The 16,822-nt window shown below is 30.1% G+C and overlaps 1 protein-coding gene across 3 annotated transcripts in view; it reads right to left on the reverse strand.

Moving 5' to 3' along the window:
- Positions 1 to 16,822, reverse strand: part of LOC130447321 (protein cereblon) — a 53,928-nt gene that overhangs the window by 23,796 nt on the left and 13,310 nt on the right. For 2 of the 3 annotated variants that reach the window (XR_008910234.1, XM_056784074.1), the window contains exons 1-6: positions 16,659 to 16,671; positions 16,378 to 16,568; positions 16,179 to 16,243; positions 15,934 to 16,130; positions 12,553 to 12,843; positions 3,497 to 3,600 (exon numbers count right to left, since the gene is read on the reverse strand). Coding sequence is in view for 2 of the 3 variants with exons in the window: in XM_056784074.1 (XP_056640052.1) it covers positions 3,497 to 3,600; positions 12,553 to 12,843; positions 15,934 to 16,130; positions 16,179 to 16,243; positions 16,378 to 16,498 (778 nt within the window). In the remaining variant the exon portion in view is untranslated. Of the gene's footprint in view, positions 1 to 3,496; positions 3,601 to 12,552; positions 12,844 to 15,933; positions 16,131 to 16,178; positions 16,244 to 16,377; positions 16,569 to 16,658; positions 16,672 to 16,822 lie in introns of those variants that run through there. The other variant, XM_056784075.1, reaches the window with a different exon arrangement.

Raw genomic sequence — 16,822 nt, forward strand, 5'->3', positions numbered from 1 at the left:
TCTCCATTGGCAAGTGATTGTGCATTTTTTTGCATTGTAAAATATTGAGACCTTAACTAATTCTGAACGTGTTAGTAGGTAGTTAAAGGTCGTGCCCCGCGTTACTAAGTGTCTAGCTGTGCAACGACCTTTCTGAAATTGGAGAAGCGTGCTTACGAATTGGGTAAACGGATTCAAGGTGCATAAGTTCAGTTCTTTGGAAATTGATCTAAGCGCAAAACAGGAGGAACTTAATTTTTCAGATAAGGCGGTAATATGTAACTCCCATTTCAAGGAATTGTCCACACAAGCCTTAAAAATTTTACAGATTCTACGACGTCAGTGGTGATGTTATTTAATAAAACAAGTTGCAATGTATTTTTATATGAAAAAACTTAAGTTTAAGAAACGTTGAAACAGAGAAGATTTAAGGGTGATTAGATCACTAGATTTGGTCCTATGAAGTGCCGTGAGATCAGTGTTGCTCCTAGTTCGGTTTTTTCAAGTTTTATTTCAGCGTTGTGTCAGTTCGGTCTGTATTCGACTTAGTCGAACAATCTGTTATTGCCAATTATAAATAAACTTTTAATGTTTGAACCAATCTTTTTGTAAAATCGGTAAGACTATTTCTGCTGATTTAAGAAATAGACTGCTCTAATGGCTGTTAAGCATTTAGAGTTTATATTTTACAAAACTGAGCTGAAATTTAGCATGCATGTATAAATCGTATGACAATGCAATATTATTGTGAAATCGAGCTGCTCTGATGATGAGGAAGATGAGCATAGAAACTCCGTGAGTAAAAAACGACGCAACCCCATCGAGTTTGGGCTCTTTCGATTAGTCTTAACGAGTACTTTGTTATTAGATGGTAACCAGGGTCTGCTTTTATTTATTTTCACCTGTCCCACTGTGTGTAATCAAATCTTGCAAGTTACATTTGATCCACTTCCCGGTCTTAGAGTCTGATGATGGGGAAGATTACCATAGGAGCTTCGTAATAAACGACGCAATCTCATCAAGTTTGGTCTCATTTAATTCGTCTTGACGAGTACTTTGATACTAGATGGTAATTGGAGTTTGATGATGGGGAAAATTACAATTGATTCATCTTAACGAGTATCTTGGTTGGCGTGAATATGCAACTCCAACAAATTTGGGGAAAAAAGTTTGCTCCGTTTGTTATAAATGTGGATTATGTCTGATTGATTAGATTGATGACTCTATGCCAAGGTGGGCACGAGCCGATGGTTGAATGGTGTGAGGGTGTATAAACATTTCATATCGCTAACGTTGCGCCTCAGAGTGCCAGGACAAACCCTCCTGTACTTACCCGTCTACAATCTCCCTTCTGAGGGGATGGACCGTGGGAACAACATGAACATAAAATTAACTACTACACAAAGAAAACGACATTTAGAGAAAGCGAAATTGAAACGACAGGAGAAGATTGCTAATGAAAGCGATTTCAACAAGTGGAAACGATTAGAAAATATATTAATTTTTGAATTAAAAATACTAAAAAGTTAATAATGAAATGAAAGAAAAAAACTTTAAAATTAAATTTTAAAACAATCTTTTATTATTTATTGATAAAATGGACTACACAGTTAAAAATAAACGATCTCTAATAAGAAATATAACAGTTTATAATTTCATGATTATTGAAAATGGGCCTTTCCTTAGCTGTATAAAAATAGCTATATTTGTTCCCCTGTACAAGGATGGTGAGAACAATAACACTAGTATCTATCCTATTGCATTATTACCAATCCTATCGAAGATAATTGAACGACTAATCAAAAACTGTTTATTTCCCTTTCTTTTCAAACATAAAATCTGTATAGCTTAACAATTTGGTTTCCTACCTAATAAATGCACTAATGAATCTAATTTTTCTGTTCTCAATGAAATATGTAAATTCTAATTAACAAAATAACTTACCTTGCATGTTGAAAACAATTGGTAAGAGCTAATAGTACAGTTTCAAGTAAATTGTCAGCTAGCAGTGGTATGCCTCAGGGCTCATTTCTTTTTTTGCTATCATTATCGTTGTCACAGACTTACAAATTAATGTTAAATTCGCTTTACATTCTACCATAGGCAAAGATCTCATTACTATCAAGTTCTGGTCTGAAGTGAAAGATCTCTGTTTAAACAATGATAGTTTCTTGATCTACATATTGACGGTGCCCTTCAACGGTATGTACATGTAGAAAACTTGGCAAAAACTTATTCTCTGCTTGTTTTGCGATTAAATCTGTCTGAACAGCTCGATTCTCGTACTGCTTTAAACACTTACTACTCGTTTTTTGCCTTTCTGGGACTCTTGTAGTTTGCACAAATCTATCTCCAAATTACAGAAAAGGGTTATTCGCTATATTTATGGTTTGAGTAATAGAACAAATTCTATTTTAAAAAGCACAAAACTTCAACTTTCCCCGATATTTTCCTTTTAGAATCTGTTTGTTTCGTTCACAAACACTTTCACGACTCAACTTAGAGACCCATTCATGCCTAACCTACTAGAAGAAAGAATTTGGACATTTACTTAACTATACCCACTTCTAATCTGGTAAAAAATTCCATCATCTTCAGCGCCAAAAGATTATTCAATCAGCTACCTTTAGAATTAAAAATGGCAAATTCACTTAATAAATTCCGAAGATTGACAAAAAACATTTCTGCTTGAAAGACCTTATTATTCTGTAACAGAATTCTACAATTTACCATACACTCAATAGAATGGCATAATTCAATTTATTGTACAGTAAGATATTATATATATTATAATTATTTTGATAAAGACTTGAAGAAAAGTCGAAATGTCCAATTTCATCTTTCTTCCAAAAATTATTAAAAAACTAATTTTAAAACAGAGAGAGACCTAAAATCAAGAGCATTTAAATGCATTAATATATCAAATGGTCTAAGAAATAAGAAATTTATTATAATTATTATATCAAGTCAAATAGTTATTTTATACATTTATATTTTTTATATTACCTAATATAAAATTGTGTTGCTTTTTCGATAGAATTATAAAATTTTCTAATGACAATAAAGCTTATCCCTCTATATATTTTATATATTTATTGATTCTTTCCGTTTTTCGCAAAGTACCAATTTTATAAATAAAAGCGTGTTACATTGAGACACCAACAGAAAAAAGATGTTAAATGTTCTTAATTATACCATCAAAATATGACACGCTTTTATTAATATAATTGGGACTTTCATAAAAACTGGAAGAATCAATAATTATGAACTTATAAAGTGTTATACTTTTTATTAAAGTAAGTTTATTTTTAACTTCATTTTATTAACAAATAATAAAAGCTTGTTCTTCATATAGATTCTTGGAAAAATTTGTTTTTTCATGACTTTTTATATTTGATATAGCTTAGTTCTTATTCCTAACACAATTGAATGATAAGAAACGAAGAACCTAAAGCCATTCTACTCAATAGTTACCACGCTTACCTATTAAGGCAAAAGTAAAAGTAACTTAGCTTACCTCCCACATAATGTGCTAGAGAATCAAGAATCAACTTTACATAGTAACTTGCCTCATTTTTATCATATATCCAAGATGTTAAAGGGTATTGGGCCAAATGATACCTGAAAAAAATAACATGGAATAAATATAAATTATAAAGCAAATACAGATATATCATAAAAATTATTATCACTAAATAACAGACCAAATGTTTTAAATATTTGTCAATAAATAATTGGTTAGGAGACCAAATTTGTTAATAATTAATTAGAGCTCCATACTTTTCAATCACTTTTTATAATCTCCTTGGCATGGAGTAAATTAAATTCTGACAAATATTTCCATTCAATTTAAGGTTTCGTCATAAGTTTGATTTACCGATGAAGTAAAAGTAATGCCAAGAATATTGAAGTAAACTTCAGAGTTGAACCTTACACCAATTTCCCAACAAACGCCAAGTTCATTGATACTTATCGAAGTCAAACATTTACTGAAAATGTGTAGGACTTCCGTCAAAATATTGCTCTTCAAATCTTGAATTTGGTGGTCTGTAAACGCGAATACGTCCGTCATTGGTCGACTCGAATGTTTTTTCATCTGTGAAGACAATTAGTTTCCACAAATCCAGATCATGATACACATAATCAACTACAAAAACTGAATTGCTTGCATTCATTTGAAAACGATGCTTTTGTAGGACTTACACAGTTTTTCAAATCCGAAGCTTTAAATCGTCTACATGCAGTAGGACGGAATTCTAAAAATTTTTAAGCATATGCAGCCAATACAATGGGATTTTCTTTTAAAAAATTAATCATTGCAACATCTTGTGCGTCATTTGAAATTTCCCTTCCATCAGGCTCAACCTTTCCTTGTAAGGTCTTGTTCACATCGCTTCTTCACGCAGGCTACGGTACTTGCAATAAGATTTGGCAATCATTGCAGTTTTTTGAATTCCAGTTAACTTAAGAGGTATTAAGTACACTCTGAGTTACGCAGGTGAAATGTAAGTGTAAGCTTTTTCAGTGAGCAAACGTGTATAAAAATAAGCAGTCACACATCACTACAATTGAGACTGGAAGTTTTTCGCCTGATAACAATTATAATAGAAATCAATTTAATCGTCCCAGAAATAATTATATTGAATATAATAACAATATTTATTATTATAATAACAATCATTTTCCCAGTCAACTAATTAATGTAAACCCTTGACCATAACAACGTGATGATATACTTAGTAGAAATAACAATACCAATAATGAAGTATATTTCCAAAGATAAAATCAAAAACCAAATTTCACATCAGAAGAATTGTATAATAATGATTATGATGACAAAAATGACAAAATAGAAGGAATAGAAAGAAAAGAGCTCCAGAAAAAGAATAAAAAAATAGTTGAAATAAATTTTACTCCTAATAATTCATTACCACGCTTTGAAAAATTCTTAGAAACGAACAAATAGGGATCAAATCATTATAAAGAAAGAAAAAATTAGAACAAGACCGCCGTAGATTATTTGAAGAAGATAAATTGAATGTAGAAGAAAAGAACTTGAAAGAAAAGATTCTGATAGAAAAAAATATAAATAGTGATATAAAAAGAAAATTAGAAATAGAATTATTTGATAAAGGGAAGTTAGACATAGAATTACAGTATAAAGGATTAGATGAATTAAAAAAAAAAGAAAATATTGTAATTCAAGGAAAAGAAAATGCAAAGGAGTTAGGCAGAAAAATAATTGAAATAAATAATGATATGTCAATGGAAGAAAAGGATATAAATAATGTAAAATTGATAATGAAATATTAGAGAACGAATGTTATTTTATAGAACCTGAATTAAATACAAATACACATACTGAATATACAAGATCAAAATACTATGATTGAATAAAGACAAATGAACAATGAAATAAGAAAATTTAAATTAATTACGATACAATTAATAAAGAATTTGATAAGTCAAAAATATTTCAATAAAAAATTTAATGCAATACGATAGATATATATATATATATATATATATATATATATATATATATATATATATATATATATATATATATATATATATATATATATATATATATATATTAAACATACTTTTATATACTGTACAGATTTAAGTGAAATTAGTAAGCAAATAGGAAATTTAAAATAATACTTTTATAATTTAAGAAATATTTTAACAAAAGTAAATGCAACAAATCCTATTTAATACCATAACCTATCTGAACAAATGATGGAACGAACAAAAATCTTATAAAAAATCTATTACTATGAATTACCAAAAGGGTAATAAAGTAAAGCTACAAATAAACAACCTAGAAATTGCAAAATAATAGAAAAACTACTTGATGATAATAAAGTCGTTATACATACGTATAACACTAGATGAAGAAAAAAAACATTTTGAGTAATGATTCGAAACCAGCACCACTCTACATAACATCAAGAAATAATAACTGCACTACAAAGTCTAGGTCACACAGTTCTAAACATAATTAGCAGATACATTAGAAAAAATCAAAGAATACCTAAAAACATCTTCTCCATTGACCTCCAAAAAAAAGACAATTATACAGATTTATTCAAAGTAAAATTATTATTAAACGCCGTAGTAAAATGTGAAGAGTCCAAAAAGAAAACAATCTTTAAGATGTTGCTGTTATGTACATACAAAAAGTGATTGTACTCACCCAGGACGATGCTATAAATGTGCAGCAAGGCACGACAATAAAAAAAAGACCCAAAGACTATGTAGTAGAACACACCTAGCAACTACGAAAATCTATACATACAATCTATAAGCACTCTGGAATTAAATTGGCTTAGCTAAACATAAGTAAGAAGTTGAAACCTTTTTAACACACAATAAAATAGACATATGTTAAGATAAATACCCCACAATACACCCGGATGATGACAGAATAGCTAGAGTAGTTACAGCTAGTCTAATCAAACAACACATACATTACAAAATACCAAAGTATCAAAAAGATTCTCTACAAGCATCGTCATTGAGAATTGGCATGGTCCCCTAACAGTATCAGCAGCATATTGCCCACCATATTATCATGTTATCAAATCACTAATTTGGATTTAGACACCAACATAGTAATATCTAACAAGTGCATAGGGTAGTGGATACTACAAATCGTGCTTTTGAAGACAAAAGCTATTGTGTAACAGCCTTTCTAGTTGTAAGCCAAGGCTTCGATAAGGTTTGGCACAAAGGTTTACTCAATAAACAGTTCCCATATACAATATACCTCATATTAGAGTCATATTTGCAAAAAAGTTTTTTATGGTGAAATATGGACGAGAAACAAGTAAACTTTTAGCAGGGAATTGTGCTTGGACCTACTCTATACTTATTCTTTACTCCTAATGTCCCAACAAGTAGAAATACGAGGATATATTGGAAAATTCTTAGCCTACTATAGAACCAAACAAAATTTCAATATTTTCCTCTTAACTGGATACATTTATTACAGCGAACCTGCAACGTCTCTAGACCTTTAAAAAAAATGTTTCTTCTTCCTCTGCAAACCAGACCTCCACAGCTTATATTAACTCCTCGTTGGATGAAAATTTACCACCTTTTAAACTTTATTTCAGTTGTGACAAAAGATGGGGAGCAGAGACGGAGCCAAATCTGATGATTAAGGGGGGGTGCCTAGTAATTCAAACCCTAAATTACGAATTTTTTGCATTGCAACATGAGAACTGAAGCAAGAACTTTTCCAGCAGATTTTTGGACACGAAACTTAGGTCTTGGAGAACCAGAGTGTTGCCATTACTTCGATTGTTGCTTTGTTTCTGGAAAGAAAGAAATGTACCCAAGTCTCATCCATAGTAACAATTCGGTTTAAGAAGTCTACATCGTTTTCAAATCGAGCACAGATCGAACACGATGAAAAAACATTCGAGTCGTGCAATGACAGACGTATTCGCGTTTAGAGACCACCAAATTCAAGATTTGACACATAGAAACTGGCCTTCCCGATCGGTCATCATCGTCAACGGAAAATTTACCTCTTTGCTTGCAGTCCAATTTTTCACGGTCGCATACGAAGGACATTGATCACCAAGGGTATTAAGCATATCTGCTTACCTCTTTATCCTTTTAAATACAGGTACTTGATGATGGCTCGGTACTCCAATTTTTCGATTTCCACAATTTCGGAGGACATCTTTTTTCTTTTAATTTTTTGCGTAACTCCGATTTACTTTTTTGACGTAAAACTTTACACTGACACTACTAATAAGTTATTGTCTTATCTTTTTAATTTCAAAATTGCCGTTTATTAAATGAAAATTTAATGAAATGCTATAAAGAAAAAAATTATCAGGAATTGAGTGGATTCAACATATTGAATAATCTATGTCTGGTAAATTTTGTTTTAAAATTTACATCTAAACCTACACCTACACTGACACTTCTAATAAGTCATAATAGGTCATTTGACGATGACAAAGCAATATTGGCAAGCCATACAAACCCTACCGAAGCATATCTACAACAACATCTAAGGAAAAAAACGACTGAAAAAGAACTTATCCAATAAGAAGGTCGACTCACATCTAAATTTTAGCAGCCCAAATTTAGTTCTGCTACTCACCAATTTTGGTGGTAATTTTAATAAAAATGTTTGTCATTATTGTCAATGTAAATTGTCAAGATAAATAATCATTTGTTTAAATTTCCTGATGTGTGTTCTAAATGGGAACAATTATGTAAAATTCAATGCTCAACATCAAATTATCAAAATCAATTTGGAAAATGATTTTACAGATTTCAATAAAAAGCATTTGAAGTAAACATTGATATGATCGTCGAAAAGCATCAAGTTGATAATCCGAGTGTTTATGCCTTAACATCTGACAATTTACCTACAGAAGAGCCATCGGAGTTTGCAAGTGAATTTTCAGACTCCATTGTTACAGAGAAAATTAGTAGTTTTGACAAACAAAAATCGGTTTTTTTTACTAAAGCTGGAACTAGTAAGAACAATTCAACACCTAGGTAAATGGTAATGTATCAAGTTCATCAGAATACAACAGTCAAAGTATCAAAATTGAAAAGCAGTTTGAAAAATAACAAAAAACAATTAAATACATTGCAAGAGATATGTGAAATTGGAAGATTTGAGTGTATAGAAGAATGTTTAAATAATGAAACAAAAGAATTCATTAATTACAGTAAAGAAATAGCGACGCTCTTTGACGTTGTCTTCAGTTCAGGCCTCCAGCCCGAACAGGGTTGGTAAACTGCTCTGATGAGACGTAATGACGTCGAAACTAGTCAGTAGTTACAACCTCTCCTTGCAATTGCAAGCCATTGGGGATGTTAATATCAACAAAAAAGTCTATTGACATCACGCTCTTCCGAGGAGTTGTAATTCAATATTCGTCGAGGCATTAGCCAGGAAAGTAGTTGTTTTCGCCTTTGAAGAACGTCAGAATATATTTTGAAATTATTTTAGAGGTGAATAGTAGAAATCCTTTATTTTGATATATTTTACACACCTCATTTACCATCAGAATCTATATTATCGGCGACTACGCTAGATTTCTACCTGACCAGTGGATCACAGTTGGAAGTGTGCATGACGTCATGTACCATCTAGGGAAATGGCCTCGAAAATCCGCCAGGTTGTTTCCACTGAGTTTCTTCTTAGGATGTGTTCTGTGGGCATCCATCTAGACAAAGGACTCACCTGGAAAACCAATATCCCTACTAGAAGGAAACAGTTAGGAATTTAATTCTCTAAAGCTGGTGCAAACAAGTCCTTCATGGTACCCGAATCCTTCTGTGGTATCAGCTACAGAACAATAGAAAAAGCACTTGAAAAGAGGGTAGATAGGAGCAAAACCATTTATTGGGACAACCTACAAGGGCTAAGACGGACAAAGACTCTTCTGGGAAACTATAACCGAGGTAGGTCTGTAGAATGTATCAACCTAAATAAGAACAATCTATGAATACTAAAAGGAGTTCTATCGAGGCACTGTCGCCTCAACTATACCTAGCAGATAATGCGGCGTGTAGGTTTTGTTGCACGGAGTATGAAACCTCTATCCACATTTTCTCGAAGTGTGAAACACTAAGGAATTCCAGAGCACTAAACCTGGGAGCCTATGAAATAGAAGACAAAGATCTCTGGCAATTAAAGTCATCTCACATTCCATTGCTTTTTAAAGGAGTGCGATGGAGCAGCTATAAACACAGAGTTCTCCAGTATGGTAACAAGAAAGGGGGACATGATAGATCCTTTGAGTTGCAGTGTATGCGAGATCTCAAATCCATCCATACATACATAGGAATTAAATGCAGCAAATACTACTGGTTACTAGGACGTAAATCCAAATTATCATTGCAAAATAATCTTATTTACAAACTCGCCTTCAAGCCAATATGAACCCATGGGATCTAGTTTTGTGAAACAACAGCCACACCTTGAGGTAATAGCACAAACCACCTATTTTATACACATTTCACACAGATGGCCCAAGGTTGAATCATTTTTGTAATTCAAGTTCAACCCCAGATGGATCTGCTAGTATAACTATATATCAAATTGGCGAATTTCAGACAAAATTGAGACAATGTGCAGTTTCTCTTGGTGACTCATTATGTTTGTGTAGTACTGGTGTTTTTGTGTCCTTTTTATTATGTATAGTGTTAGCTGTGATTAATTTTTCAAAATGACTTTCAATAAAGGTTGTATATAACACTGAGAATCTATTAATATGTTGTATTTGTTCCCAAATCCTCATAAGGAATTGAAATATTTTAATAGATTGCTATCGACTATAAACAATACTAAATTAACTGCAATGGATGTATTATGAAGTTCAAGAGATGACTTTTATTAAAAATTTTTATTTTACCTTATTACTAAATACACACATGTTATGTTTAGTTATTATTATAATTAAAGGATTATCAGATTACCTTCAAAAGTTTTTTTTCTACATTTAACTTCAGTAACGAAATAAATGCTCTTCCAATATTTTTCTCCTAACAAGATTATAACTAATAAATTTGCAAATTTAGTTTTTTTCATAATAGTTCTCAAAATATTATCTTTTGTGATATTATATCATGAAAATAAGCCATTTTGAGAAATATTATAAGCAAAAAGAAATTTGAAAATTCATCAGTTCTGAGTTAGCAATATGAACTACCTTTAAATAATTCTAATTGCGCGCCTTGAATAAAATTTAAATTATGAAGGATGTCACATTAGTAGTTCAAGTTCAGACCAACAACCTCAACATATCACTCAATTCCCCTTCTGCCCACCCTGCAAAGCTAAAACGAGGAATGGACTAGTGTCATAGCACAATTGGTAATGGAAGATCTTGAGGAAACGATTCTAAGCAAACTTGATATAAATATTCCATTCTTTTTCCAACATGTAGATGATTGCATTACTGCTGTACCAAAGAATAAAATTGAAAACATAAGTAAAAAATTCAATTCTTATCATGAAAAACTTCAATTCACAATCGAGGTTGAGCAAAATAATAGAATCAATTTTCTTAATGTCACATTATATAAAATTAACAATAGCATAAGAATTGAATGGTATACGAAACCAACTTGGTCCTAAAGATATTTAAACTTCAATTCGTGTCATCTTATGTCACAAAAAAGATCAGTGATAATAAGTTTGGATGATAGATCTATCCAACTATAAGATCCTGAATTTAGATGCTTAGCTATTCAAAAAGCAAAAACAGCATTGAAAGAAAATAATTATCCGGAAAAAATGATAAATAACATATTCACGAAAAGGATAAACAGATACTACAATCAATTTAAAAACAAAACTGAAACGAAACATCAAAACAAAACATTTTTCCTTACCATATGTACAAGGACTTTCCCAACAATGATCGAATTATTTCAATTAATATGATATTAGTATAGTCATACAGAACATCATACATTATCCAAATATTTCACTAAATTAAAATCTAAAACACCAAAAAACAAAAGAAAGAAGTACCATTTGTACTCAGTATTTAGAAAATAGACTAAGAGGTCATCAATATGATAAAAAAAATAGAACTGCATTAACGAACCATGAAATATCAACAAAACATAAATTCAATTATAAAGATTCAAAAATTCTTCAAACGAAATCTAATACACAAAAAAGAGAATTTTTAGAAATGGTTCACATTCATAAGAATGAAAAAGCTATAAATGATAAAAAAGATCTAAATAATTTAAGTAAAATTTATAGCTCTATTTTGTAAATTCTAATAAATTTAATATATTAGAGAAGTAGAAACCAAGGAAAAATTAATTTTTCTTATTGGAACAAAGTTCTAAGTTGATTTGATCCATATTTTGATATTCATGATGAAGGTGATCTATATATAGATCAATATAAATAAGCAAATTGTCACTGTCAATATCATATTTTGATAAAGACTTAAAGAAAAGTCGAAACGTCAAAATTTATTTTTCTTTTAAAAACTATCAAAAAAAAACAGGAGAGACCTAAAATCAAGAACATTTAGATGCATTATATGTATATATATATACATATATATTATATACATATAATGCATCTAAATGTTCTTGATTTTAGGTCTCTTCTAAAATTAGTTTTTTTTGTTCACTATATATATATATATATATATATATATATATATATATATATAAATATATATATATATATATATATATATATATATATATATAATATATATATATATATATATATATATATATATATATATATATATATATACAAATATATATATTGTATATATACAATATATATACAAAAAAATTGATTTGGTTCGAGTAGCCTATTATAATTGTGTGTAATATATTAATAATGTTCCTTTAAATAACACAACAAATTGTATCTCACTATGCAGTTTTAATTTTATTTAAAAACAATACTTCATTAGAAACTATTGCACAAATAGCAAACTAAAAGTTCCCATAATAATTTTATAGGAGAAATTTGACATTATGAAAATTTTGAATTTATTATCCAATTACAAGTAACATTAAATGTTTAAAATCAAAACTCGTTACCTTCTGAATTTATAATTTTTCTCTACATCATCATAACTTCTAGAACTATACAGTCTCCTCTGTTTCAAACTCAATAGCTGTGTATCACATAGTGGAGTTAAAACTTTTGGCTCAGCTAATATCTGTACAGTCACACGTTTCAGTCTACCAGTTAAACTCCTTATTTCAGCATTTGGTACAAGTTTGCATCTTTGTCTTCCTCTTGCTTTAATGTTAAGGACATTATATCTTTCTTGTGTTTCAAATACCTCCATAGTTACTCCATAATTATGAATGCCATTAAAAGTAGCACTAAAAATAAAACAAACATTACATATTGTAACATGCCATTCGGCATTTTGCAAACATTTTGAATATTGCTTTGTTCACACAGTAGTCACTTCAATTCTATAGTAGGTACCCCCAAGAAGTTGGTACCGCACTTGCGAGATATCGAGATTTTGATCATTGTTGTGAGTGGGTGCAAATTGGTTCTCAATTATTCCTGAATATTGCTTGCATAAAGATTAATTAACTTTAAGAAAATTAATCATATTATTTGATTAAAATCTCATTACCTTTATTTCAAAAAATCGCTATTATATGATTTTTTATATTTTTTCCTAGATTTTAGCAGTTGTTCAAAGTTTGTTCTTGAATAGCGTAGGACTGAGAACTAAACTTTTAGAAAAAATTGAAATAAAATTCAAATTTTAACTAGGATCGCATTTTCAACATATTGCCATTTTGTTGTTCTATATCTTTCCAAAATATAGCGTCGAAAAAGAAATATTTTTCACAAATTTAGCAAATTCAATTTTTCAACTAGCACCACAATATCGAGAATTTGCAATTATAACCGTTGTTATGAGTTGTTTCAAGTTTGGTCTCAATTGTTCTATAATATTTTTTTTGAAAAAAAATCATTCTATAGAAATTAAAAGAAAATTGATTATATCATTCAACTAATATTCCACTGCTACCTCGTTTTTGAGAAATCATTATTATATGAGTTGTTCTGGTTATGTAATAAAGAAGAACAAATTTAGTGAAAAGCTAGAACAACTCATATGGATTTCTTACAATTGAGGTGGCAGTGAAATATTAATTAAATATACTCAATTTTCTTAAAATTTGTAAAAAATAATCTTTTTGAAAGTAATTTTCTAGAGCAATCTAGAACAAACTTCAAAAAACTCACAGCAATGATCATAATCGCAATAGATCGAAAGTACAGTACTAGCTCAAAAATTATTTTTCATGAAATTTGTGAAAGATAATTTTTTTAACACAATATTTTGGAACAATATAGAACAAACCTAGAACAATACAGAAAAACCGTCGATCGCGATACCTTAAAAGTGCAGTGGCAGTTCAAAAATAGGTTTTCAATTTTTTCTCAAGTGTCCCCCTCAGTGCTATGCCGTTTTGGAACAAATTAGAACAAAACTATAACAACCTTCAGAATTTCTGTAACTCCAAAGTAGGGTACCAACTTCTTGGATGTGTAGTAGTTATCCATGTTATCGAATATGCAGTTAATTATGGTAAAAGCCAAATCCTTTTGTAATTAAACAACTATATTACATTCAATTATATCTAAATAACTTTAATAATGACGCTGTAACTTTTATCAAATAATGTATTGTTCTAGATCAGGGCTTCTTAAACTTTTTTATATAGCGACCCCCTTCAAGCTTAGGAAATTTTAAACGGCCCCCTCCTCCATATAAACATTCAGTTGAAAATCGAGGAGCGCGTTGTATTTATTATTTTAAATGCTACTTCCATATTTTCATTTATAGGCCCTACATAACAGTTTTGCATTGCCACTTTTTTCAAAAAATAGTTATAATAAACTACAATAGTATTTTGTATGATTTTTATTTGTATTTATATTTGTACGTAGTGTGTATACTAATTTTAAAATTTTATTTATAATGATTGAAAAGTATCAGATCTTTGCGACCCTTTTTCAATAGTCTCGCGACCCCCTGGGGGTCGCGACCCACAGTTTAAGAAGCCCTGCTCTAGATGTCCCTTATTATTTGTATTTTGATTATTCGAGTCTGTGTGAACTTTTTTCAGTTTGTTTGCAACAAAATTTCAAATCGTCTATTATAGAACTCAAAAAATATACAAGTAAACTAATTAATGTCACAGATGAACGAGATATATTTAAAACAAACAACTACCATGAAATCATAATAAAAAAATTAGAGAAAAATATTATAGACCTAACATGAAAAACCTAAACTTATATTAATGAATGCGAAATATATAAGCAACACAATATGCCTGGCATCTAGTCAAAATCCAAATGAACTTAACGGCAACACCAAAATCTAAAAATTATCACAATCATACAGTTTTTCAATTATACTCAAGCTTACTATTGAGAAGTCTTGTTAGGAATTAAGTATAAGTATAAAGTATAATTAAAATGAAATACTTCTAGAAACATTATACGAAACCCTTGGAAAAAATAAAAAGCCTAATCAATGGATTGCCCATTTACTACAGAAAACCAAACTTCACCTTAAATGCTCCCAATAAGAAGTTAACAAACTTAGTTGGCACACACTTAATCAAAATTCTTAATTTCTAAAAAATTAATACAGATAATCAACAAGGAAACAATAGAAATGGAAAGTCAATTTTATTTCCCCAAATTATAGTCAATCACAACTAATCTGAGACATTCAAAGATTCAAACATTACTTCACATCCTTTAAATTTGGACAAACTTCACATACTTAGATCCAGAATAATTGTAAACCAACTAATTTTAAGACAGTTAGTTGACAGCCTTTTCATTATAAAAGCAATAGTTTATGTGTTGTAATCTGTATTTGTTGTATATTTGAGTAACATGACAATTAAATGTAAGGAAGAAATCCAAGAACCTTATGTCAACAATAATAATGGAGACAAACAAATCTGCCTTTCTTGACCCGTGGCCCTCAGAAGCCAGATTTTCAGGGAGAGGAATTAAGTCATCCTAAGTCATAGAAACTTGATTATAGTAATTATGTGAATTTAATTAATCATAAAAGAATGCTTTCTGGAAACCAAGTCAGCATAAGCTATAACTGGAGCATTGTAGAATTGAACTAAAATATATTCTGGATTTTGCCAGAACCTATCACTTATCACCTATCACTTAAAAAATATACAAATTTGAAAAAAAAGGATCGAAATATTTTATGCAATTTGCAAACTATATAAAAAATAAAAATGTCTACTGTTTATCTAGTGGTTGTAACAAATTTTACATATAGAAGTTGTCACAAATGGAAACAGTTCTCTGACCACTGATGAAGATTACAAGAATACTATTGCATCAAAAGGCTAAAGAGAGATGGCATTCAGACACATTTTTATTGTATCGTCAATACTTACTTGGCACACAGTAAAACAAACACATTATTTTTCTCAAGGAATTCTTTCAAAATGGAGGTTTCCATATACATATTTATAACTAAAGGTAACGTAAATCCTGGAAATACCATGGTTGTTGTGTAAATTGCAAGAATACTAATTATTTGTCCATCATCATAAAGAGTGTAACCTCTGACATTATCCAGTTTTCCAAGGTACTAAAACAATCAAGTTTATACAAAATCATATATATTTTTATATATTACCTTGTGAATTGTAGGTAAGTCTGTATCGAAATCACCTTCTCTGGAGGTTGTTGGATTTTCCTCCTCTACAAAGATCACATACATTTGAATATCAATAATTGCATTTGATGCATATATAATGTTAAATGGTCATTTCAACGACTGTAGCAACTTTTCTACATATATTTTGTTAAGTTATTGCCTACATTAAAACACTAACCAGAAGTTTCCGATTCATCTTCCGTATTAGATGTAACATGTCCATTCTCTATTTCAGCAGAAGGCACATTATCTGGCTCATCTTCATCATTTTCCCAACCTTGTTGTTCAGGTTGTGACATTATAATTCTTTGGATTTATTTGTAAATTTTCATTAAATCGTTCTCCATTTTACCACAAACATAGAAAAATCTGTCAGAAAACAAAACAATGTCATTTTGACCAACCTTAAAATACGAATTGTTTAGATTTTATCTCTTTTGATTGAAAATTAGTTTTTACATAGATAAAAATCTTGACGTTGTGACCTATAGTACTTCACTTCACTTAAATTGTGTAAGTCTTTTTATCATTTACAGTTTTCTCGTTTTTATGAATGTGAAACATTTCTAAAAATTATCTTTTTAAGTGTTATTATGATAAGAACATATGCTAAATCAGCCACA

The sequence above is a fragment of the Diorhabda sublineata genome, chromosome 8 (genome assembly GCF_026230105.1).
Source record: "Diorhabda sublineata isolate icDioSubl1.1 chromosome 8, icDioSubl1.1, whole genome shotgun sequence".
NCBI classification, from domain to species: Eukaryota; Metazoa; Arthropoda; class Insecta; order Coleoptera; family Chrysomelidae; genus Diorhabda; species Diorhabda sublineata.